General features: G+C 42.9%; 1 protein-coding gene across 3 annotated transcripts in view; it reads right to left on the reverse strand.

The window, feature by feature from the left end:
• The window catches only part of GCC2 (GRIP and coiled-coil domain containing 2), a 111,971-nt gene that overhangs the window by 52,043 nt on the left and 32,692 nt on the right, over positions 1-27,236 (reverse strand). For all 3 annotated transcript variants that reach the window (XM_077482621.1, XM_077482619.1, XM_077482622.1), the window contains exons 8-11: positions 26,596-26,696; positions 15,961-16,059; positions 11,390-11,509; positions 4,250-4,414 (exon numbers count right to left, since the gene is read on the reverse strand). In XM_077482621.1, coding sequence (XP_077338747.1) covers positions 4,250-4,414; positions 11,390-11,509; positions 15,961-16,059; positions 26,596-26,696 — 485 coding nt within the window. The remainder of the gene's footprint in view (positions 1-4,249; positions 4,415-11,389; positions 11,510-15,960; positions 16,060-26,595; positions 26,697-27,236) is intronic.

Consider the following 27,236-nt stretch of genomic DNA (forward strand, 5'->3'; position numbering starts at 1 on the left):
ATACAATGCTTTGTTTTAAGCTTTTTATGTAAGTGCAATTCTTTATTAAAACTATTAGTGCTTTACCCGATTTACACTATGAAGAGCCTTTTTTATTTCTGGGTATACATGTCTGATGTATACTTATGAACATTGGAGAGATCGAGGTATACTGGGTCCTGGTGTTTATCCCAGGACTCGACAAACCCCGGGCGCCAGGTCGCATTTGCGACTAGAATTAGCGACCTGGCGCAGCACAGCTGGGGGGTATCCTGTCTCCGTGCACCCCTCCGGCGTGATCGCGTTGGGCCACCCGCCGGCCGGTAATTGAAGCTGTGGCTTTGAGGCCTTCTGCGGTCCTATGCTTCCTTCTGAAATCCGGTGCCCTCTTGTGGTGGCCGCTGGTATGACAACCAGCAATGCTAATGGCGCTTCCCCTGCCTGTTTTCACTGCCCATCTCCTTCACTTTACTTAGAACCCCTAAACATTATATATATTTTTTATTCTAACACCCTAGAGAATAAAATGGCGGTCGTTGCAATACTGTCTGGCACACCGTATTTGCGCAGCGGACTTACAAGCGCCCTTTTTTGGGAATTGTTTTTTATTTAATTAAAAAATAACACAACAGTGAAGTTAGCCCAATTTTTTTTAGATTGTGAAAGATAATGTTACACCGAGTAAATTGGTAGCCAACATGTCACGCTTCAAAATTGCGTCCGCTTGCAGAATGGCGACAAACTTTTACCCTTTAAAATCTCCATAGGCGACGTTTAAAAAAAATTCTACAGGTTGCATGTTTTGAGTTACAGAGGAGCGTCTAGGGCTAGAATTATTGCTCTCACTCTACTGATCACAGCATGGTTTGAACACCGTTTTAATATGTGGGCGCTACTCACGCGAGCTTGGCGGGAGGGGCACGTTTAAAATAATTATTTTTCTTCTTATTTATTTTTATTAATTTTTTTATTACTTTTTTCACAGTTTTTTTTAGAAAAAAAAAATGGTCACTTTTATTCCTATTACAAGGAATGTAAAAATCCCTTGTAATAGAAAAAAACACGACAGGTCCTCTTAAATATGAGATCTGGGGTCAGAGAGACCTCAGATCTCATATTTACACTAAAATGCAATTTAAAAAAAATAAAATAAAAAAAAATGTCCCTCTAAGAGCTAAGGGCAATAACTTGGAGACAGGTGGGGGGGGGGGGGGGCATCTTCCCCTCACTCATCTCCATGTCAGGCTAGGGACAGGTCCAGATCGCTGTTACCGACCTGGCTCCTAACTTTTTTAGCTGGCTCCTAGATTCCAAGCAAATTTGTCTAGCCCTGGTTTATCCCGTTTTGCAACATTCAAGTACTCTGCTGTGAGCTGACATTTCCACACTTCCAGGATAAAGGCCCTGGCTGGGTTCATAGCCACAAGCTTATACTGCTTGCCTTTTGGTAAGCTTGCACTCTGCGTGGTGGAGGTGTACGTTGCGGTGTCATGTGAGATTTCTTCACTTATTAACTATCAAGTAATTTTTATTGTTCATAAGACTATGTTTAACATCATGATTTTATGTGCGTTTTAAGTGCTTTCATTATTTCACTTATTCAGTATTACCAGGAGTAGTCTGGCCCAGGCATCTCCCGCTAAGGATCATGGTGGTTCTACCTTCCTGAGCCACTCGTTGACATCTAAAGCTTTTACATGCTCCTACCAGCCAGAGCCTGGCCCCCTTTCATAAACCGTGTTCATGTTCTCTCCCACTTGTAAAAGCAGTCTAGAGGCTACTTGGCTTTCATGTAAAAGCTAACCGCTGGCTGAAAAGAAGGATACCAAGATGATACCTAAACCTGCAGGCATCATTCTGGTATAACCACTCAAAGTCCAGCAACATACCAGTACATTGCTGGACCGTTGGGCATATATTGTAAATGTTCTTTTTTTTTAATGCAGCCTGTGGGTTCATCAGTGGGTATGCCCACCATCAGAATATCGCCCTTCATACATCCACTTCTATTGATGGGCATACATGCATCATTTTAACGGTGGTGGTGAAATCACAACCTACAGCGCTGGAATCGCTGATTTACATATCATGAAAGCAATGATTTGCTGTCATTTAAAAAAAAAAAAAAAAATCAGTGCTGCAGTTGGCGTACCTGAAAAGCAAACAATGGTGACGATAAAACATTAACTCAATAAAACAACTTGATTTTTAAACACAAGCTGTGGCTAAAAAAAATATGCCGAAGCATGGGGGGCAATCCACCCCCAACGTTGGGAGCAAATCGCTCCTCCATCCCCACCCCCAATTCGGCATATATGCTCTTTTTTTTTGCTAAACAAATAATGGTTAACAAGAAAACAAAGTAACATTACAGTATAACAGTAATGCCCTGTACACACGGTCGGATTTTCCAATGGAAAATGTGCAATTGGATCGTGTTGTCGGAAAATCCGATTGTGTGTGGGCTCCATTGGACTTTTTCCGTCTGAATTTCCGACACACAAAGTTTGAGAGCAGGATCTAAAATTTTCTGACAACAAAATTCCGATCGTGTGTAGACAATTCCGACTGACAAAGTGCCACGCATGCTCAGAATAAATTACGAGATGATAGCAATTGGCTACTGCCATCTTTATAGTCCTGTCGTACGTGGTTTACGTCACCTTGTTCTATACGATCAGATTTTCTGACAACTTTGTGGGACCGTGTGTATGCAAGACAAGTTTGGGCCAAAATCCGTCTGAAAAAATCTGACGGATTTTGTTGTCGGAATGTCTGACCGTGTGTACAGGGCATAAGACATACCATACCTGCAAAGCAAATACAATAAAACATAGTAAAAATAAAACATTACAGTTCTAAAATACAGTAACAATAGAGAGCGAACATCAGAGAGAACAATAGAGAGAGAAGAAAAATAAGAAAACTATTTTTGGCTTTTTTATTTTTTTGTGTTTTTTTTTGCACATTTATATCAACTGTAAATGTTCCAAATTACGGTCTCTCAAAATGTGACGGCCATCACTTTTTGAGACCCTATGTAAGTGTGCCCTAGGACTGTGCAATACTTTACCCTACGCTAATACTCCACTAGTGTGCGGTAGCATTTGAAACAAACAGTCACCGATGCAGAGACCAGGTTGGTCAGGACAGGAGAGACAATTAAAATGGGTGTCACTCCTAAATCCGCGTTTTCTGCAGACACAACATCTTTGGGGTGTTTTGTGGGCAGGGGTACGAGGGAGGACATAAGTTGGGACTCCAAGCCGTTGGGGGAAGCCCCAGCAATTTGATCGCAAGGTGTCACATGCGGCAATTCCAGAATTCCACACTGTCGGACTGTTCAGGTCCACTTGTCAGTTTTGTCGGCGGACCTGAAAGGGAGCTTTACGTTAGTCTATGGAGCGACGGATGTCAGCGATGACATGTCCGCTGACATCTGACCTGGTCAGATCTGCTAAAATCAGACGGATGAGTGAGATCTGATGAAAACAGACATGCTATCTGTTTTTGTCCGATCTCTCCATATCAACCAGCAGCACTCGACAAGCCCCTCCTCGCTCAGTGAGCAGAGAGGAACCTGTCATCTGCCAGCTCAGTGGAGAGATCTCCCGCTGAGCTGGCGGACTCCGTGGCAGCGGATCCACCTCGTTCCAATTGGTTCCACTAGATTTGAGTTAGGTGTATTAGAGTAAAAGGGGCTGAATACATATGTACGCCACAATTTTCAGATATTTATAAAAAAAAAAAAAAAAATGTAGAAAGCCATTTTATCATTTTCCTTCCACTTCACAATTATGTGCCACTTTGTGTTGGCCTATCACATAAAATCTTTTTTCAGGGCACTGTGTGTGTAATACATACATACACACACACACTATATTATATATATAATATATATATATATATATATATATATATATATATATATATATATACATATACATATACACACACACGTGTGTGTTATTGCAGAATATCTTATTAAATTGACAACTTTGTGTGGTTAAAAATAAAAAATTGAATTTGGGTACAGTGTTTGAATTGTCATTCAAAGCGTGACAGCTCTGAAATCTGAAAATTGGCCTGGGCAGGAGTGAAAGTGTCCAGTATTTAGGTGGTAAAAAAGAAAAAAGAAAAAAAAAAAGAAAAAAAAAAAAAAAAAAGTACAGAAATGTATTTTCCAGTTACCTGTTGTAATATTTACAGAAGATAGCTGCTGCCAGACTACACAAAATGAAAATATGTGTTCCATTTTTATCATACTTGCCTTAATTTTTTGCTCTTTAATCAGTCTTTCAGCTTCCAAGTCTTTATCTAGTGCAGTTTTAGCTCTCTGCAGTTCAAGTATCTGAGCTTCCAGTAGCCTGTTGTTGGACTGTAATGTTTCCATGCGGGTCACCAGGTCTTCATTAACAGAATTCAGCTTCTCATGCTAAAAGACAGTTGCACAACATCAAAGGAGTTCTATGATCACAGCATACACTTTCATTTTAAAACATCATCTTTGTAGTAGCAATACAAACATTTACTGGAGATACAAATGTAAGCTTATTTGAACTCTGCCTCCTGAAACATCTTCTTTCAGCCCCTTGAAAGGCAGGTTCTGTAAAATGTGTTACACAGCAGTTCCTACTCTCAGGAAATAGCAAATACAGTGGTGTGAAAAAGTGTTTGCCCCTTCCTCATTTCCTGTTCCTTTGCATGTTTGTCACACTTAAGTGTTTCGGAACATCAAACCAATTTAAACAATAATCAAGGACAACACAAGTAAACACAAAATGCAATTTGTAAATGAAGGTGTTTATTATTAAAGGTGAAAAAAAATCCAAACCATCATGGCCCTGTGTGAAAAAGTGACTGCCCCCTAAACCTAATAACTGGTTGGGCCACCCTTAGCAGCAACAACTGCAACCAAGCGTTTGCGATAACGTGCAATGAGGCTTTTACAGCGTCCTAAAGGAATTTTGGCCCACTCATCTTTGCAGAATTGTCCTAATTCAGTTACATTAGAGGGTTTTCGAGCATGAATGGCCTTTTTAAGGTCATACCACAACATCTCAATAGGATTCAGGTCAGGACTTTGGCTAGGCCACTCCAAAGTCTTCATTTTGTTTTTCTTCAGCCATTCGGTGGTGGACTTGCTGGTGTGTTTAGGATCATTGTCCTGCTGCAGAACCCAAGTTAGTTTCAGCTTGAGTACACGAACAGATGGTCGGACATTCTCCTTCAGGATCTCTTGGTAGACAGCAGAATTCATAGTTCCTTTTATCACGGCAAGTCTTCCAGGTCCTGAAGCAGCAAAACAGCCCCAGACCATCACACTACCACCACCATATTTTACTGTTGGTATAATGTTCTTTTTATGAAATGCAGTGTTCCTTCTACGCCAGATATACTTGGACACACACCTTCCAAAGAGTTCCACTTTTGTCTCATCGGTCCACAGAATGTTGTCCCAAAAGTCTTGGGGATCATCAAGATGTGTTGTGGAGAAATTGAGACGAGCTTTGATGTTCTTTTTGCTCAGCAGTGGTTTTCTCCTTGGAACTCTGCCATGCAGGCCATTTTTGCCCAGTCTTTTCCTGATGGTGGAGGCATGAACGCTGACCTTAACTGAGGCAAGTGAGGCCTGCAGTTCCTTGGACGTTGTTGTGGGGTCTTTTGTGACCTCTTGGATGAGTCGTCGCTGCGCTCTTGGGGTAATTTTGGGCGGCTGGCCACTCCTGGGAAGGTTCACCACTGTTCCATGTCTTCGCCATTTGTGGATAATGGCTCTCACTGTGGTTCGCTGGATTCCCAAAGCTTTGGAAATGGCTTTATAACCCTTTCCGGACTGATAGATCTCAATTACTTTCTTTCTCAATTGTTCCTGAATTTCTTTGGGTCTCGGCATGATGTGTAGCTTTTAAGGATCTTCTGGTGGACCTTACTGTGTCAAGCAGCTCCTATTTAAGTGATGCCTTGATTGTGAACAGGTGTGGCAATAATCAGGCCTGGGTGTGGCTAGAGAAATTAAACTCAGGTGTGGACAACCACAGTTATATTATGTTTTAACAAGGGGGGCAATCACTTTTTCACACAGGGCCATGATGGTTTGGATTTTTTTTTCACCTTTAATAATAAACACCTTCATTTACAAATTGCATTTTGTTTTTACTTGTGTTGTCCTTGACTATTGTTTAAAATTGGTTTGATGTTCCGAAACACTTAAGTGTGACAAACATGCAAAGGAACAGGAAATGAGGAAGGGGGCAAACACTTTTTCACACCACTGTACATTGCACAGAATTTAGGGAAGTAAATGCATGGGGATCTTCACAAAGTAAGTTTACAAGGATCGTTCAACTTAAGAAGAGAAGGTTAGCAATAACAAATAAAATATAGAATTGATTATATAGGAGTTAATATTCATGACTACTTGGGATGTCCCAATGCAGTGGACAAGCAGCCCAAAATCCCAAACATAAATGGTGGAACTACACTACAAAAACTGCCTGCAAGACTTTCCATCCAAGGTAGCAACTGCAGAGGCATAAACATCAACCTTGGTGCTGAAAAAAATAAAAAAATAAAAAACAACATGAAGAATTCCTGAGAGAATAAGCTTATTTGGGAAAGGGTCAACTTTGTCCTTGATCCAATTTGCCTGAGAAATAAGCTGACAAACCCACCTAGATATAGATCAAGAAGTGATCTTACCCTTGCAAGGACCCTCGGGCAGAACAAACAGGGAATAATACTAAATGAAGCTGTAGAGTTTAACCACTTGCTTACTGGGCACTTAAACCCCCCTCAGTCCCAGACCAATTTTCAGCTTTCAGCGCTGATGCACTTTGAATGACAATTGCGCGGGCATACAACACTGTACCCAAATGAAATTTTTATCATTTTTTTCCCACAAATAGAGCTTTCTTTTGGTGGTATTTAGTTACAGCTCGGAGTTTTATTTTTTGCTAAACAAACAAAAAAAGATGCAAAAAAAAAAAAAAAAAAAAAAAAAAATCATGTTTTAATAGTTTGTTATAAAATTTTGCAAACGGGTCATTTTTCTCCTTCATTGAAGTGCGCTGATAAGGCGGCACTGATAGGCTGCATTGGTGGGCACTGATAGGCTGCACTGGTGGGCACTGATAGGCATAGTTAAGGCGGCACTAATAGGCACAGATAAGGCGGCACCGATGGGCACAGATAAGGCGGCACTGATGGGCAAAGATGGGCACAGATAAGATGGCACGGATGGGTGGCACGGATAAGTGGCACAGATGGGTGGCACGGATGGGCACTGATAGGTACCACAGATAGATGGGACTGATGGGCACTGATAGGTGGCACTGATAGGTGGCTCTGATAGGTGGCACTGCTGGGCACTGATGGGCGGCACTGCTGGGCGGCACTGCTGGGCACTGATGGGCGGCACTGGGGTGCAGCACCTTTGAGGCAGATTGGGTGGCACTGTGGGTGGCACTGTGGGTGGCACTGTGGGCACAGACGGGGGGCACTTACTTTTACTTTATTTATACTTCAGGATGGCACTGCGGGAGGCAGGTGGGCACTGGCAGGTGGCATGTGGTGCCTTGCATTGCTGGCCGTGATCGGGACTGATATCCCGATCACGGCCGCCGGTGATCGGCTTTTTTTTTTCTCCTCGCGCTGTCAGCGCGAGGAGGAATAATAGCCGATTACCGGCTCCGTTCTATCACATGATCAGCTGTCATTGGCTGACAGCTGATCACGTGATAAGGGGTCGGGATCGACCCCTTGCACGGATCGGTGATCAGGCGAGTCTCATAGACTCGCCGATCACAGAGCGGGGGGCGCGCAGGCCGCTCGTAACCGGGACGACGTCAATAGACGTAGTCCCGGAAATCTAGGTCCGCGCTAATGCCGTCATTTGGCAATAGCGCGGATCTGAAGTGGTTAAATAAACTTGGACAGCTCAAATAGCATCCAAACAGTGAAGCATCTTCTCCTTAGGATGATTAAGATGAGGACAAAAAAGGATGGCAATACAATGCCCCGACAGCCAGGTGGAATGAAGAAACCACCTTAAAGAGAGGTTTGAGGCCTCAACACAACCTTGTCTTGGTAAAAAAAAAAAAAAAAATTGGCTGCCAGCTCTGATCAGCTGCTGTTTTTCCAGCATGCCCCTTCGACAGAACCAGGACATCCAGTGGGCGATTTTGCTTTAATTTATTGTTAATATTAAAATAGCGCTTTGGGTTTGTGGTGATCAGATTCAGTGTAGTTTCGTTTTAAAGTTATATCAAATCAGTGTAATAATTTTCATTAAAGACCAGAAAATTATGTGACACGTAGCGCTCAATAGGTGAATGCTTAACTTCACACTGCCTAAAATAAAAGAAAAATAACAATAACATTCACATGCATAACTGTAAATATATATAAAAAGTGCTAAACATGCAAATATATATGTATAAATATCTCACAAAAAATATGTATATCTAAATAATTACCCAAAATATTCCAGTGCAAATAAGCAGTGAAAAAATATACCCAATCTAAACAGAAGTACTCAAAAATAATTAAAGTACATCAAAAAATGTGAATCAATAAATAGAAATATATCAGTCCAAATAAATAGAATCCAAATAATAAAGTCCACGTGAAAAGTGATAGTGTCCAAAAAATTATTTGCTCCTTCACCACACCATCTGTGATCGTGAAAACCCCCGTTGTGGGTGCACTCACCGGCTAATAAGCCTCACACTCACGTGTTTGGCAAAAATAGCTTTATATCCTCTAGATGGGTGCCCACTGTATACCACCAGACTTGCAAAGCTCATATATCTTGATCCCTTCTCACCAAATCATATGTATATATACCTTATTGGTGTGAACGGAGATCAGAGGGCTCTGTGATCGGAGATCGGAGGGCTCTGCGATTGGGACTCAGGCACACTTGTGTGGTCACTGAGCGGAGACGTCCGATTCAGGAAATATGCAGTGATCAGTGATGGAGGTGCACACTCCTCAGTGATCAGTGATGAAGCAGCTGATGAAGTAGCTTCATCACTGATCACTGAGGAGTGTGCACCTCTTTCATCACTGATCACTGCATATTTTTCGAATCAGACGTCTCCGCTCAGTGAAAGCACAAGTGTGCCTGAGTCCCGATCACAGAGCCGTCCGATCTCCGATCGCAGAGCCCTCTGATCTCCGATCACACCAATAAGGTATATATACATATGATTTGGTGAGAAGGGATCAAGATATATGAGCTTTGCAAGTCTGGTGGTATACAGTGGGCACCCATCTAGAGGATATAAAGCTATTTTTGCCAAACACGTGAGTGTGAGGCTTATTAGCCGGTGAGTGCACCCACAACGGGGGTTTTCACGATCACAGATGGTGTGGTGAAGGAGCAAATAATTTTTTGGGATTTGCAGATTTTGATGTACTTTAATTTTGAGTACTACTATTTAGATTGGGTATATTTTTTTCACTGCTTATTTGCACTGGAATATTTTGGGTAATTATTTATTTAGGTATACATATTTTTTGTGAGATATTTATACATATATATTTGCATGTTTAGCACTTTTTATATACATTTACAGGTATACATGTGAATGTTATTGTTATTTTTATTTTATTTTAGGCAGTGTGAAGTTAAGCATTCACCTATTGAGCGCTACGTGTCACATAATTTTCTGGTCTTTAATGAAAATTATTACACTGATTTGATATAATATTTGTATAAGTAGCAGCTGAGGGTATAGGAGGTGGGTAATTGCAGCGCAGTGGTGATGTACATTTTGGAGGGTATGTGGCTAAGTGCATCAGTTTGTTTTTTATCGCTTTAAAGTTAGTTCAAACCATATAAGAAGCCCTCTGTGGCCTTTTGTGTCCGAGACAGCCCTGGACCCCTAGATTCTTCCTGGAAGGACTCATCTACATTAGATACCTGGTCCTCAAAGACTTCCACTTCTTCCTCCAGGAATTTCCTCAAACAATTAATCATCCTTTAAAAAGGGGGGGGGGGGGGAGGCTGGGGGGGGGGAAGGAAGGAGTTTCCATGTTTGCATCCCAGGTGTTCAAAGTCAAGGAGAACACCTGAGAGCTGATTTCATCCTCCAGAGAATTCCCCTCTTGACAAAAAGGATGTTGTGGACTGTGCCCCTTAAATAGTGGACGTACCATACAAGGGCAGGGAATCAGTGCCAATGATCCTGCCCCGATGTTGGAGGAAGCGGGTAGCAAGGAGCAGATGTGCTTTTTGCATTCTCTGTGAAAATGGCGGTGAAAGTAAATCAGCTGGAAGGCATCTGCAGCTATGTCACTAACCAAACAGCAATGTTGTGTGTGAAAAATCAGCAAAAATGTAAAATGGTACAGTTACTCACAAAGGGTGATTGAACACCAAGTGAAATAAGAACCCACATAAAAAACCAGGGCAAGAACACAAATTAGCAGAAAACCCTGCCTTACCTATCCATGCTGCAGGTTCCCAAAGATGACCAAACGTCATTCTTTATGGTGGGCATACCCCCAAAAGGGGGTCTTCGGGGTCTGGGTGCCACAGTAATGGCCCGCTGCCCTGGACCCATATAACACCCTGCGGTTAACTAAATTCATTGCCAAGGTGAGCATTGAATGCAGGATCCAGTGTGCAAAGCAATATTACAGGCCAGCCATGCTGATGCAGGGTCCAGGAACAGCTCCCGAGATATGCATCGAAGACAACCAATCCAGAAACTGCTAGCGAGTCCTAGGGGGATAAGCAGCTGGATGCTGATGGAAGTTTGAGTCAAAATGTATTTAAGAAAAATAAGAATTGGTGTAGAACAGGGGTCTCAAACTGGCGGCCCTCCAGCTGTTGCAAAACAACAAGTCCCATCATGCTGTCAGCCTTGCAATGCCTTATGGGACTTGTAGTTTCACAACAGCTGGAGGGCTACCAGTTTGAGACCCCTGGTGTAGAAGCATCTCCAGAGGAGAAGAGGACAATCCTCTAAGGAGACTAGGATAAAACTGAGGTCCAATAGAGTGGGTGGGGTTAAATGAGAGTGCATTGGGAGCCAGCAAAGTTTTTACCAGCTTCCATTTACCTACAAGTAGTGGCATACAATAAATGATATGTGACTACCCATGTCCTGTATTGTGTAAGAGAATACATTTTGCACTGACCAGCCAAAGTCTCCACAACCCAGGGAAAATTTTAAGAGAGGGGGACGGCTGTGACAACTCCACATAACGCAAAGGCATTCACCAGACAATGCTGAAATCTTGACTGAACTGACTGTTATGCCTGGGTGAGGATTACTGCTGCTTTTTGGCCAGTGTTTATTCACATGGAGGTAGCAGCATAACCCAAGTAGTCATGAATATTACCTCCTCTGTGTTCTGTAATGTACAATTAAGAATCAACAACACATTTTAGCGGTACCTCCAGAAAAGCAGAATGTAAGCGACGTGTGAGCTCTCCCAATTGTTGTTCTGTAGAGCTGGCCCGCTGCTTCTCATTTTCCAGCTGTTCCATTTGTTTATCATATACTATCATGAGATTCTGCAAGACCAAGAAATAAATAAATCAACTATCGTTTGTACTCAGTAATGTATCTGTTTGGAAATCATGATGAACACAAAAGTAACCACATATTTGATTACTGTAAATAGCAACCCAGTACGTAATGGGTCAAAGTAATAAAATTATATATAAACCTAGGTTATCATAAAAAGGTATATTATTGTTGTTTTAGTTAATAAACGAGTAACAAAAAGGCTGAAATACCTCTCCTGGCAAAAAAATGGCACTACAAATTCATTCTGTGCTGGCCACATGTCTATGGGTCAAGGCCTTGGTCATGTAATCTCTGCTAAATGGGCTGATTATTGGCTCATTCTCACCACAATAAAGTGCACTGACATGCACATGCGTTTGTGGACTCAATTCATGTATATTTCTAAAGCGCTTTTCTCTCTGGGGACTCAAATCGCTTATCACGTTCGCATTGGCGTAAATAGGGGGTAAAGGCAGCCATTTTGGGGTGCTTAGTAGAATATCATACTGGGGTCAACAGATAGGAGTTAATTAACATACACACATTTGTTTGAAAGTAGGTAGGAGCATGACTTTGCCATTGGACATAATTGGGGTTTTCGATCTTGATCGAATTTGTATGCCGTTCGGTAGGTATTTTATAAACTTTTACAAATTCTTCTATTTTTGGTAACGGGTGGGAATCTGGGCTCCGACCTCGTTCGAATGAATTAGTAGTTCGGTGGTTAAATCAATGGAATCTACGATTGGGTGTGTTGTCTCTACCTATGGCAGGGCTCCTCACCTTACCCATAGGCTATAAAAGGGTTTAGCACAAGGGTGTGGGCGTACCCCTGATGACGTCAGATTTTGACGAAACGATCGTCGGGTAGTTACGCTCACCCTTTGTGCTTTAGCATTCGTTCATTTTATTTCTTTTTGCTAGCAAATTGTTCATTTTATACGTTACGTCTACTTTTGTATGGCTCGGTGGAGTCATTTGTAGCGCTTAACATTATTCGGTTGAATAATAAACTTTACGTGTTTAGAACTTTATTACACGATTGGGCGCACTTTTATTTTTGTTTTTATGGTGATACGATATCCCAAGACTTCTGAAAGGACCGGAACGGACTTGGGAACTACGAGACACTCGAAGGTGTGGGCTGTCTTTCGGCTTCCTACATCGAAATTTCTACGCGGCCGTGCAGATCGTCTTGTGAGAGGACTCGAGCTGATTCGGTGACTGTGGAACGTCCGAGAGACTGGGTCGTTTTCCGGCTGTCCGTTTCGAATCGTTTGGGTATTCGTATTTGTATATACCGACTGGTGATCTGGTAAGCCTCCATTCCTTACCGATTTGTGAAGGGTCCACGTGGTCAAGCACTATTTTCTGAACAAACAAGATTAATCACAAATTTTTTTTGTTCACTTATATAGGACACTACCTACACTGTGTAGTATTATACACTTTTGAGATTTTTTTCACATGTTTAAATGCACTGGACATTTGAGTTTTAGATGATTGTTGTTTTTTATTTTGACAACTAATTTTTTGAAAATACTTTTCACTATTGATTTTCACTATATTTGGATTCACTAATATTTAGATTTTTTTTTATTTTTGTTTTTTTACGAAAGTTTATTCATTTATACTTAGTCATATGAGAATTCACCTAGTGGTAAGCGTTGCACTTTTATTTTTTTCTATTTTGTTGTGCCCAGTATCCTGGTTATTGTGTTCAGCTGCTGTTTTTTTAATTTTTTACTAAGCGCAGATTTTTTATAATTTTTCTAGGAGCATAGAGTAGCCAGGGGAAAGAAAATACACAAGCACAGGGAGAACATTCAAAATTCCATAGAGATAGTATCCCAACTTGAATTTGAACTGAGGACTCAGTTCTGAAAAGGCAGAAATGCTAATTAGTGAGCTTTCCTCAAGGGGATGTTTTATTAAGCAGCCAATGCGAGACACAATTTTAAGTGCAGCCTAATATACAGAGTATATAGATGTGTATATGTGTGTTGTGGTGCACTTTAACACATGTGCATTGCAGTTCACTCTGGATGTGTGTTGAGCGCAATTAACTTTACATTGCAGCATACATACTGTACATTATATGTGTGTGCTATGATGTGAATGAGAAGAGTTCAGATAGGCTGATCTTTCACTTCAAAGATCATGTGATCAAACACTTAAAATGGCCATAAACATATTTAAACAGATTTCTTGGTTCATTCTACACAGCAGGAGAGACAAATTTCCCACTGCAGCTATTGTATTTTGACAGCTGGCACTGCCAGCTACCAAAACACAACGGCTTTAAAAACAAACACACAGCCATCAGGGTAGGCAGCACTTTCTTCAAACAAAAAGTATGTATTTCAGCCTATCGCTGTTGACACAATGTTGCCCTATGATATTAACCCTTTTATTCCCAAGCCTATTTCTAATCATGTGTTGCTTAAAAGTTAAAATCAGTATTTTTTGCTAAAAAATTACTTAGAACCCCAAACAAATATATATATATATATATTTTTTTAGCAGAGAATCTAGAGAATAAAATGGCGAACGTTGCAATATTTTATGTCACACTGTATTTGCACAGCGGTCTTTTAAACACAATTTTGTGGGAAAAATTCATTTTCATGAATTAAATTAAAATAATATTGTTACGTCCTCTCCTGCTCCTCCTGGATAACAGCTGAGCTGCTTTTAGCCGCATCGGTTGTTACCCCTGAAGAGCCGACTGCATCACCCTGGTATAACCCCTGAAAGCCAATGGGGGCCAATGTTTTTTAATGATATTGAATACCTTCTCACTATGGCTGTTAAATTGAAAACTGAAGGGAAACCTCGGTTTATCCTTCACATGATGACAGTTCGATTACAGGCATTGAGCCCCAATGGAATGAATAAAGACTATGATATGTACCTGTTTCTCTAATGCACGAGCTATGATAAGTTTTGTTTGAAATCATTGTTTCCTGAATGTTCACAGATTCCTTTGTTCATTACAGGTATTGGTGGGAATAATATCAATATTTGAGATTTGAATGTTTTGAAGATTTGTTCATTTAGAATGCCTTGGGCAGTTTATATGACGGACCTTTAGAACGATGACATTTGTATTGGAACGATTGTATACAATGTATGGTGATCTTAAATGATTGGATATGTTTTATACTGATGGGGTTAATTGTAACACTCCTAATTATATTGATTGGTGATTTGGGTGTAATACCTGGGTGTCACTCCCCTGATTTTTGTAGTTATATGGTAACTTTGTAGTGATAGGTTACATATTGCCAGAGAAAGCCTGAGGAAGAGCATCTTCGCTTGTAACTGTTTAGTGGCTGTTATGCATGGTATGAAAAAACATTGAAGTAAAAAAGAAATAAATATTTGCATCGGAGCACTTGTCCCGTATTTTTCATATATATATATTTATATTAATGCAGAAAGACCACTAAGCAACTATAGAGATGTTCCCACAAGCAATAACAAGCACGTCTGATAATTTCCAAGCAGTACTAATATGGAAATATTTTTTTAGCAGAATGTTAAGTAAAACAACCTCTGAGGAAAAAATAAATAAAATCATCATACACAGCAACAGTAATAAAAACAAGAATAGTTGTGAGATAAGGAAAGTAGAGGAATATAAAATGCTATGGGGGGGGGGGGGGGGGGGGGGAGAACCACAGAAGTGAGAGTGGTCATAAAACTGCTGGATAATGATTTAGAAAACTCAAGTCCACATTTAGTCCTGCCAAAGTGAGTAGCAGCAGCTGTGAGAGCAGCAGCGTACTTGTATTTAGCATGTCACTTGCCACGTCACCTGCGAAAAGTTGTGGATTGTCCACTTGCCACAAGTTGTGGATTGTCCACTTGCCACAAGTTGTGGATTGTCCACTTGCCACAAGTTGTGGATTGTCCACTTGCCACAAGTTGTGGATTGTCCACTTGCCACGTCATCTGCCACAAGTTGTGGGTTGTCCACTTGCCAAGCCACATCACTTTCCACGTCAACTGCCACAAGTTGTGCATTATCCATTTGCCACCTCACTTGCCACAAGTTGTGGATTTTCCACTTGCCATGTCACCTGCCACAAGTTGTGGATTGTCCACTTGCAACGTCACCTGCCACAAGTTGCTTGTTCAAATCTTAATACATGGGTCAAATTCCAATTATACTTCGCATAACAGCAATGCTAGTGGTGTATTGGATTGGATCAAGGGCTCATTAGGGTATATAAATGGTCCATGTAACATTGCAAGCAATTACAATTGTTTAAAATATTTTTTTTTTTACTGGTTTTTCATCATTTGACATCATTTTTGAGATTTTTAATGTAAAAAAAATAAAAAAATAGGTCAGGTCTGGTTTAGCAGTTTACTCAAAATGAATAGGCTGGCGCAACATACTAATGTGGAAATGGGAAGAGGGCCTAAAACAAGTAAACAAATAAATTACCTGGTAGCTTTCTGCCCCTTGAACAAGATCCTTCATAGAAAACGTCATCTGGTCCTTTTCTGCTCTTACGCGCTCTAATTCTTTTCTTAATGACTGAACCTTATGAGAAAACAACAAAACTAAATAGATTTTATTCAAATTTAAAAAATGTAAAACAAAATGTAATAGTTCTGAACATAGTTTTAGAGAAGCACAAGTTTTTTTAATAGGTTATTGGCATCACAAACGTTGTGTTCATGTTGTCAGTAGCCACACTGTTCATTCACTGGGTTACACAAGAGAACCAACACTGTTTATCACTATTGGACATACTCGCATACCAGATGAACAAATGACCCACTGCAAAGTTTTGAAATGACAATCTCCTTTTGTCTTATAAATTTCATCCACCAGCAAACAGTGTACTTTATACAATGTGTGAGGAAATCTCCACTGTACAGGTCTCCCCACTCCTAGTCCAACTACACAATACTTCACTTGTTAAACCCAGCTACTATAGAGAAAGTCACTAAACTTTAACCACCTTCCCCCTCACCATCTGGCTCTATCATACAAACTTTTACTCATCTCTTCAATCTCTCCCTCTCCACTGGCATCTTCCCCAACCCTCGAAAACATGCACTAGTCACCTCCATACCTAAAAAGGCCTCACTGGACCCCACCAATCTGCTTACCCTCCTTTACCCCCAAACTCCTTGAACATCTAGTCTACAACCCGCTGAGCTGCCAACCTCATTGAAAAATAACGTTCTTGATCCCCTTCAGTCCGGATTTCACCTGCAACACTCCACAGAAACTGCTCTCCCGAATCTCACAAACAACTTACTTTCAGCTAAAACCAACAGTCACTATTCTGTACTCTTACGCTTGGACCTCTCTGCTGCCTTTGATACAATTGACCACCACCACCACCTCAAAAAAACGATCCCCTTGGTTTCTGTGACTACTCTCCATTGGTTCAAATCTTACCTTTCTCACTGCACCTTCAGTGTCACAACTCTACTTCCTTCTTTCCTATACCTCTTAGCCCTTGTACACACGGTCGTAGAATCTGTCGGAATGAGCCTTATCGGACCGTGTCGTCAGATAATCTGACTGTTTGTGGTATGCATCGGACTGATTCCGTCCGAATCTCCGTCCGACCCAATTTTTCCAACATGTTGGAAATATTTCCCAACCAACTGGGCCGGACGGACCTAATCCGATCATGTGTAGAGCATTTTGATCGGACCAAGTGCCACGCATGCTCAGATCAAATTCCTACATCAAAGCTATTGGCTACTAGCCTGAATGTAGTCCCATCTTAACGAAATTACGTCATCACGTTCTGAAAGATCAGATTTTTCGCCAACTTGGCCCAACCGTGTGTATGCAACAGGTTTGGACACAATCCGTCGGACTAAATCCGACGGGCAAAATCCGACGGGCAAAATCCGACGGATTTGGTTGGCAAAATCTCCGACTGTGTGTACGTGGGCTTACCGTTGGGGTCCCCCAAAGGTTCGGTCATTAGACCTCTCCAATTCTCGAGCTACTCATCCTCCCTGGGGCAGCTGACAGCTTCCCATGGCTTTCAATATCATTTCTACACCGACGACACCCAAATCTCTCTCTCTAACCCTCAGCTCACCCCCTCAGTTTCCTCAAGTATTACGATTTACTAACAGACATATCTGACTGGATGTTCCACCACTTCGTCCAACTCAATCTATCCAAAAACTGAGCTCATAATATTTCCTCCCCCGCATGCCTCTTCCCCTAACTTCTCTATCAAGATCAATGGCGCAACTATCAGTCCATCCCTACATGCCAGGATGCTAGGGGTAACCCTGGACTCTGACTTGTCCTTTCAGGTCCACATTCAATCTGTCCAAATCCACCTCAACATCTCCAGAATATGCTCTTTTTCAACCAATGACACCACAGAGCTTCTAATTCACTCCCTGGTCATCCCTTGCCTCAACTACTGCAATTCTCCCCTCATTGGATTACTGTTACATAGGCCATCTCCCTTCAGTCCAACATGAATGCTGCAACCAGACTCCTCCACCTTACCAACTGCTCAGTGACTGCCACCCCCCCCCCCCCCTCTGCCAACCCCTCCACTGGCTTCCACTTTCACACAAGGAATACAATTCAAAAGTACTAACAGCAACTTACAAAGCCATCCACAACTCTGCCCCCAGCTACATTACTAACCTGGTCTCAAAAGATCAGCCAAACCCTTCTCTTCATTCCGCCTAAGCTCTCCTGCTCTCTAGCTCTCCTGCCAGCTCCTCCCATGCTCATCTCCAGGACTTCTCCTGATCGTCTCCAACCCTTTGGCACGCCCTACCCCAATCTGACTATCTCCTAATCTATCCATCGTTAGACAATCCCTGGAAACCCTTCTCTTTACAGAAGTCTGTCCTGCTTTTAACCAATACACTGTAACTTTATCAGCCCATCTCCCACAGTTATTACCTTTTGTATCACTTGACCCTCCCTTTTAGAGATTGTAAATGCTAACAAACAGGGCCCTCCGATTCCACTCGTACCAAATTGTATTGCAACTGTAATATCTGCCTTCATTTTGTAACTGTTGGTGCTATATAAATCCTGTATAATAATAATATTTGTTCCCAGTTAGTGATTCAAAGTAACTATTTAACTAGTGTTCTTAGGGAAGTTTTCCTTTAAAACTAAGAGGTTAGCACTAAAGGGTTTCATATTTCTGATGTGTCTGTTGTAACACGTACTTGCTTGTAATAAAATGTTCCCTGTTCTCTTTGCATTGCTTAATTTGTGTGAAATTTCTGGTTATACTGCCAGTGCCCCTGCTTTCCTATTTCAAACTGACCATGCTAGACATTAGCGCACATGCATTCCAGTGTGGTCAGGTTCTGGCTGCGCTGAGAGAACAACATGCCTGTCCTCCAATGGCAAAGACCTGTGCTAGCCCCCAGCAATGGCGCTTCACATGTTTTGTGTGACTGGATTGTTTTATAAGGGAAAGGTTCGCTTGTACTTTAATCAGTATCCATCTCTTACAACAATAGGATTTTTAAAACAGCTTGCCTGTAAAATCCTTTTCTTTGAAGTACATCATGGGACACAGAATCATAGTAGTTACTGTGGGTTATAGGCCACTTTCAGGTGATGGACATTGGCACACCCTATACAAGAAGTCCACTCCCTATATAACCCATCCCACTACTGGGAGTACCTCAGTTTTTGTAGCAAAGCAATACATGTTTATACCTGCAATAAGGGAGGGACCTCTGTGTCCCGTGATGTACTTCAAAAGAAAAGGATTTTATAGGTAAGCCATTTTAAAAATCCTATTTTCTTATCATACATCATGGGACACGTAGCAATAGTAGTTACTATGTTGGATGTCCCATAGCAATGCCAACTGAAGGGAGGGAGACGCAACAAAAGTAGGGCACCAAGAGACTACAGGACTTATACAGCTGCCTGCAGTACACTGCGCCCAAAGGCGATATCCTCATGACCTTTTACAATTGATAGAATCTGGTAAATGTATGGACTGAAGACCAAGTTTTGGCCTTGCAGATTTGAGCCATGGAGGCTTGGTGATGCACTGCCCAGGAAGTACTAACAGCCCTGGTGGAGTGCGCTTTAACATGAAAAGGTGAATCCATTTAGAAATAGTAGATTTCGATGCTGCCTGTCCTCTCTTAGGACCTTCCAGCAACACAAACAAAACATCTGTTTTACGAATCTGAGCAGTCACCTTCAAGTAGACCTTGACTGCTCTCACCACATCAAGAGAATGTAGTGACCTTTCTTCCGCAGAACTAGGTTCTGGAAAAAATTAAGGCAGAACAACATCCTGGTTTAAGTGAAAACCTGACATTACCTTTGGTAGGAAATTAGGAGGAGGACGTAATACAATCTTATCCTTGTGAAAAATCAAATATGGATCTTTACAAGAAAGAGCAGCCAACTCTAATACCCTTCTTGCAGTAGATATGGCAACCAGAAAAACAAATTTCCTTGTCAAAAAGACCTAGGGAATATGTCGTATTGGCTCAAAAGGCTGTTTCTGTAATGCCAACAGGACTAAATTCAAGTCCCAAGGGTTCAGGGGTGACCTAGGAGGATTAATCCGTGTTATGCCCCGAATAAAGTTATGAACCAGAGAGTGCGAAGCAATTGGTCAATGAAAAAATATCGATAAGGCCGACATCTGGCCTTTGATGAGTACTCAGAGCCAGCTTAATTTCTAATCCCATCTGTAGAAAGTCAAGGATCCTACATATGACATATGTCTGGGGTGCCAACCACTGGATTCACACCAGGAGACATGCCTTCCAGACTCTAATATATGACTTTGAAGGCCAGCTTCCTAACATTAACCAAATTAGATAATACTGAACCTTATAGCCCATGCGTCTTCAGAATGTGGGTCTCAATAGCCAAACCGTTAAATTTAGCGTTTGTAAGGTAGGATGTAATACCGGGCTGTTTTGCAGAAGTCTCGAATGAAACTGGGCATAAGGAACGGCCCCAAATGAAGCCACCATCTTTCCCAACAATCTCATGCAAAGTCGAATAGAAGGACTCTTCTTTGCTTTGACCACCTGAATCAGTTCCCTTATGGAACTGATCTTTGCCCAGGGAAAAAACACCCTCTTTTGAGCTGTATCTATGATCAGACCCAAGCATTCCAATCTCTTTGATTGTTTTAAGGAAGATTTCTCTAGGTTGAGAATCCAACCTAGGTATTCCAGGCAGCTGTCCATGGTGACCAAACTCTGGTTTAAGTGGGCTACCGTTGTCCAGGGACAACGGAGATTTGTCCCATTTGGACAGGATCTCCTTTTGCAAGCCTCGAGTGTGGAATTGAGCATATGATACCACCTCGAAAGTGGCTACCATGAGACCCAGGACTCGCATGCAAAAACACAGCGAAGACCACCTGCGGGACACCAACAACTTCACCGCAGCTTGAAGAGTCTGCAGCTTGTCCGAAGGGAGAAAGACTCTTGCCTCTGAGGAGTCCAGAAGCAGGCCCAGGTACTCCAGGCATTGAGTTGGCACCAACACTGACTTCAGTACCCAACCAAACTCCTGAAAAGTTTGCATAGCGATTACCACATCCTCCCTTAATTCTGAGGCGGAAGCTGCCCTCAGAAGGAGGTTGTCCAGGGAACCCACAATTGCGATCCCTGGCTGCCTTAGCAAAGCCAAAATTGGGGCTACCAGATTGGTGAAGACCTTCGGTGCCAAAGCCAGGCCAAAAGGGAGAGCTACAAATTGGTAGTGCTCATCCCTGACTGCAAATCGCAGAAACCTCTGATGCTTGATGCATATGGGGACATACAAATATGCATTCTTGACATCCAGGGATGCCAGAAAATCCCCCTGATGGAGTGCAGCGACCACTGAGCGAACGGATTCCATCCTGAACCTCTGTATCTTCACATAGCTGTTGAGGGCCTTGAAGTCCAAGACCAGATGGACCCCTTCCTTCTTTGGGACTACAGACAGATTGGAGTGGAATCCCTGAAACTTTTCAGTTGTCGGTACAAGTACTATCACCCCACGCAACAGCAGGTCCTGTACTGCCCCGAACAGGGCTTCCTGATGAACCGGAAGAAGATGCAGGTTGGAGGGAAAAAAAATCTGTTTGGCGGACAAGAAAAACCTCTATCTTGCATCCTGATGAAACCAGTTCGTAGACCCACTGGTCAGAAAGTAGGGAGGTCCACCGGGCTGCAAACTCCCGAAGGCGACTCCCCACCCAAGAGAGTCGGGCGGGGGCAAACTTTCATGCGGTAATAGATTTGCTCGCAGGCCTGTTTGGCTTGCGAAACCAGGGACGCTTTTGTCCCTCAGCAGGCACCTTGTTGGACCGAGAATGCTTACCTGCCGACCCAGGCGGACAAAAAAAAATAAAATACACTTCTGAGCGGAAAAGTAGGGCCCTTGCCTACGGCGTGACTCCTTACCTTTTCTGGACTGTGGGAGAAACGTACCCTCAGTAACAATCTTAATAAGGTCATCCAGCGAAGCCCCAAATGCCCTTCCAGGGAGAGAGGCCAAGTCCGCCCGTGCTTAGATGCCTGGTCCGCAGACGAGCATTTCAGCCAAATTAGACGACGTAGCACTACTGCTGATACAGAGGCTCTAGAGAGCAAGGGGGCCATATCTAAGGCCGCATCACAGACATACTTAAGGCCCTGCACCAACTGGTCTGCCAGCTCCACGCAGACTGTGGAACAATTTTGCCCAGTCCGTAAGCGTCTGTGACACCAGGGCCCTGGCTAACACTGGCCGCAACGCTGACCCCACCAACAAACATGGACCGGGCAAATGCCTTGGTCCTTCTATCGGCAGGGTCCTTGAAAGCAGGAGTCCCTTTCACCGGAATCATGGTTACCTTATTTGGATACTGGGGGGTTAACAAGCGGAGGAGATGTCCATTTCTTCAGGAAACTCTCCTGAAAGGGGTAAAGCACCACCATGCGTTTCGGGACTGGAAAGGCCCACTGCAGTTTTCCCCACTCCTTTTAAATAAGCTTATCAAAATAAGTTGGGTAAGGAAATACCTTAGCCGTGCGGGCCGGCTTGAGGGACCCGAAAGGGACTGACACCTCTGTAGATACCCGCCGAATCCTCCATCTTTAGGGTATCCCGCACCACTGTAATAAATGCTCCTACAAGTGCCTTTTTCTGCGCTGACCCAGACACGGAGTCATCCTCGCTGTCCGAACGGTCCTGGTCCGCATCCTCTGATATGTCAGAACAGGGGCTGCCTGTCACAGTGAGGCCCGAGTCCGAATCAGAGCTTTCAGAAGACGGGGGGGGTTCTTTACCCCCCTTGCGCCCGCATGTCGCTTCCACCCTGGCAACAAAGGCCTCCAGGACCGCTGACAGAGCGTCCATAGGCACTGCAGGTGCAGGGGAACCAGTGGCAATAACAGGGATGTCTGGGGAAGAAGCGCCAGCTGACTCACACTCGCCCATCACCACTTAAGGACCTAAAGCAAGTCACACAAAATGTCCACCCTCCTAGCTGCCACAGACTAAGGGGGGGGGGGACCCCGCAGGAGTCACCACCCTGACCCAGGTACTGCGCTGTGCTGCTGCTGTGCACTTTCCCCTGTGTCATCCACGAGGCATGTGAAAAGCGTGCTGTTGTAGCAGGAAACAAGCACCCAGCACTAGAGGCAAAACTACCTGAGGCTATTAGAAAACGGCCGCCGGCTGCCTCAGCTCAAACGTCTGAGGGCGTAGAGAAATTGACCGCCGAACTTACAGAATATGGCCGAAAGGCAAAAAAACTGGCTGTGGCTACAAAAAAAAAAAAAAAAAAAAAAAAAAAAATGGCTGTGGCGCACGTGGTGGCCTCCCCACATCTCAAACAGAGCACAAACACCCCACCATGGCCCAGAAACAGGGAAGAGGAAGGCGGACCCCCAACACCCAGCGCAGCCCCCTGCCAGGATCCAGAGCCACCCCGGAGGACCCCCGACCAGGTACGTGCACCGCACCCCCCATGTGCCTAGTCACACGGCAGCCCATAGCTTGGGAAGGGACAGGGAGAGAAGAAAGGGAGAGCGAGAGACCCCTTAGCCCTTGTATACACGGTCAGACATTCCGACAACAAAAGCAGTCGGATTTTGTCCAAAATTGGTGTTGCATACATACGGTCGGACAAAGTTGTTGGAAAATTCGATCGTTCAGAACATGATGGCGTTTGTTCGTTACGACGGGACTACATACGGGCTAGTAGCCAATAGCTTTGATCTCGTAATTTGATCTGAGCATGCGTGGCACTTTGTCCGATTGGAATTCTCAGCAGCCCGGTTATGTGTGTGCCCCGGAGCATATAGTTGTGGCTGACCCAGCATGTAGCTAGGGCCTGCTCACGCTCAATGGCCAGGCTGGGGAGACTACCAGGATCTATATTATCCAGGCAGTCACCCAGCCCAGCTGTTGATAGATCACAGGAATCAAAAATGCAGAAAAAAGAAAAAAAAAATTCTCAGGACCAATGGTCCCACCAGGAGCCAGGTCCTTCTCTTACACTAGGCAGAAAAAAACTGGAGCTGCTGGATGCAGTGTGAGGGGTTATAGCCAGTAGGACCACCCCCTGGGCGGTACTGTGCAAGTGTTGCAGTTTTTAACACTTTCTGCCTAGTCCTCTCCTAAAGGTGCAATATAACCCTAAGTTCAGGATGAAGATGCTGTGTCTGTCAATGAACAAAAAGAGAAAAGGGAACTTTTTCCATTAGAAATTCTTTGAATGTATTTATCCAGATCATCCCCAAACAGCCGATCACCGCGAAATAGAACACTAGCCAAGAGCTTTTTGCACGGCGCTTCGGCTGACCAATTTCTCAAACATAGAACTCTACGCACATGCACCAGCCCGAGCATAAGTCATGAGGCTTGGAGAACAGAATCTCTCATAGCGTAGGCGTATGCCTGCCAAATCTTGGGCCTGCTGATCAGGAATAAATCTTGAGCACCTGTTTAAACTGGTCTCTTAAGGAAAGGCATACACCGATCGCTGCCAGAGCAGGCTGAACCACTGAACCCGTCAGAGAAATATTGTTTTTAAATAGGAATTCTAACTTCCTATCCATTGGATCCTTCAGCATTTGAGCATTGTCTACCGGACAAGTCAAGTTTTTATTCACAGAGGACATAGCAGCGTCAATTACTGGAATCCCCCATTTCTTATTAGACTCTTCCTCCATAGGATAAAGTCTTGACAACTTTTTTGGAGGAAAAAAACTGTTTATCTGAGTGCTCCCATAATACAGAGGCACACAAGCTTTTCTAGCAATGAATGGATAGGAAAAGCATGAATAGCCTGGGGAGGCTTTAGCGAACCCAAACAAAAAGTGGGCTCATCGACTGAATCAGCTAATGGCAGCATGAATGTGGAGCGGACCAATTCAGTAAGAGATTGTACCATCAATCTCTCAGATTGTGAATCCTAAACCTTCCGTATTTGACTCTTCAGAAGAGGAGTCATCAGCTTCTTCCTGGTCCCCTGAGAGAAATTCATCATCCCTCACCCCTGTTCCTCAGTTTGAGGGTCCTGGGTAATGGAAGGGGACCTGTGGTGCGATTAAAGCATCAATCTTTTGTTCCAAGCCTAAAATGGTTGAGGAAAAAACCTCTTCAGTAATATATACAGGGGCTGCAGTGTTAGGAGCAACTGCAATACCCGACGGCCCTGATGGCTCACTCTGACCAGCCACTTCAGAACTCTCAGGGGAGGATGCCATTTTTCTGAGATGGTTCTAGGTGTTTTTTGTGGCTGTAGAAGTCTTTCTATAGCCCTTTTTTTTATTTATTTTTTTATTATTTTTATTTTTTTTGGTGTTTTTACTCCCCCTTCCAACCATAGCCTGATGCACAAAGAAGAGGTACTACCAGGAGGGACGCATCCACTGCTTGAGCAATAGTCTAGCCCTGTCGCTGTTATTAATGCTCAGCCTGATGCAATAATAAATGTGTCAATAGGAAATGCCTGTCACCATACCTCTTTCATGCCCCTTTTTGCTCGTGTCCCTCCGTCCGCTTGCAGCAGCACAAATGGAGCTTTAAAAACACATTCCTGCACTGGATGTTGAAGGACGCCAACCCTGCACTAAGCACCGACCCCTCCATCGCATGCGGCCCCTCCCTGCTCCTTCTTTTAAGGATCACTCTGTGAGGGAGGAATGGCGAGGAAGAGACCGGGAAGCCGCCATCGAGTAAGGGAGGTGAAAGAAAAAAATAAATAAATAAACAAACAAACAGCATTACTGTTTCAGCTCTCTCCCAGCGCTCCGCCTTGTGAAAAGGGGAGAGAACAGCCCAGGTGGGGAGGCGGGGGGTGTCTGGTGAAGAAAAAAATCCCCCCAGACTTACCGGAGGTCTGCCTGCTAGCTGGAGAAAAGAAGCCTGCTGCTCCTGACACAGCGTGCTCTCTTGAGGAAGCATGTGAAGGTACGTGCTCCATACAGCCCCCAGTGATGACATTTAGGCGTGACAACATTTACTTCTTAAAGGAGACATTTCATAAGAAAATTCAAAAATGTCTTAGATTACTCCACTTACCTTTCCCGCCACAGGGTTTTCTGTTGTATAACCAACAGACCCAATCTTCACCCTTCACGGTAGGTTCAGGAACCAGGGACCCTTGGGGCACCCACAACGCTGGACCTGTAATAGCACCCCACTAGTAAAACTTTTTGGCCTTAAATACCAAAAGTACTGGACCCCAGGATCCAGCTCTCAAACAAAAGAAGCATTTACAAGAAAAAACAAATTTCTTCGGATACGAGGCCAGGGCAACATTCAATTTGGCCTAAAAGACACCTTGAATGGATCTGGCTGCATAGCTAACCCCAGCAAGGATTGCTCCAGTGGAGCTCAGCACATCTTCACTCGTGACCAACACCTTAGACACTGGTTAAAAAAAAAAAAAAAAAAACTGGAGGTACTCCCAGTAGTGGGAGGGGTTACATAGGGAGTGGACTTCTTAGGGTGTGCCAGTGTCCATCACCTGAAGGTGGCCTATAACCCACATAGTAACTATAATGTACAATAAGAAACATGTTTGGCTGCTGAATAGCCTAAGTACAGATAATTTTGTGCTAAAAAATCTAATGAAAAGTATCTTACCTCTTTTTTATTGGCATCTAGTTCTTTCCTGGCTTTGATAGCAACAGCTTTAATCTTATTACATTTTTCTTCTCTCTCCTTGCATTCTTTCTGTAGATTGTCTAGAAACAAATATGTTACATTATTATTATTATACAGCGAGTTACTAAGTATTATGCTTAAGAACGTGATGCCTTACTACTAAAAAAAAAAATGTTGGTTCATACAGAAATAGTAATTTTTCTGAAAAAACAAAACAAAAAACAAAAAAACAAAAAAAAAAAACAAACAAAACACAAACACAGTTTTGCCTCTAGAATATATAATCAAACAAACAGGTAGCCAGCAAGCAAGTTCATCTAGGTGTTCAATCCCACCACAATTTAGCAAACTAAATAATTTGACTAATACATGACATAAGTCATACATGTAAAAAGGCCAATTATAGTAAGACTAGTAAGTGGTGAGTGTGTGTATTATATATATATATATATATATATATATATATATATATATATATATATATATATATATATATATATATATAAAAACACAGTATACAACCACTAAAGACACTGCCATGCTACTAATTGTATAGTCGGGAATAAATAACTTCAGCATAGGTAGCGGGGGGGATATATTTAAACATATTTAGGCTACTT

The sequence above is a fragment of the Lithobates pipiens genome, unplaced genomic scaffold (assembly GCF_037356315.1).
Source record: "Lithobates pipiens isolate NorthernLeopardFrog02 unplaced genomic scaffold, aLitPip1_a1.2 Scaffold_16, whole genome shotgun sequence".
Classification (NCBI taxonomy): domain Eukaryota; kingdom Metazoa; phylum Chordata; class Amphibia; order Anura; family Ranidae; genus Lithobates; species Lithobates pipiens.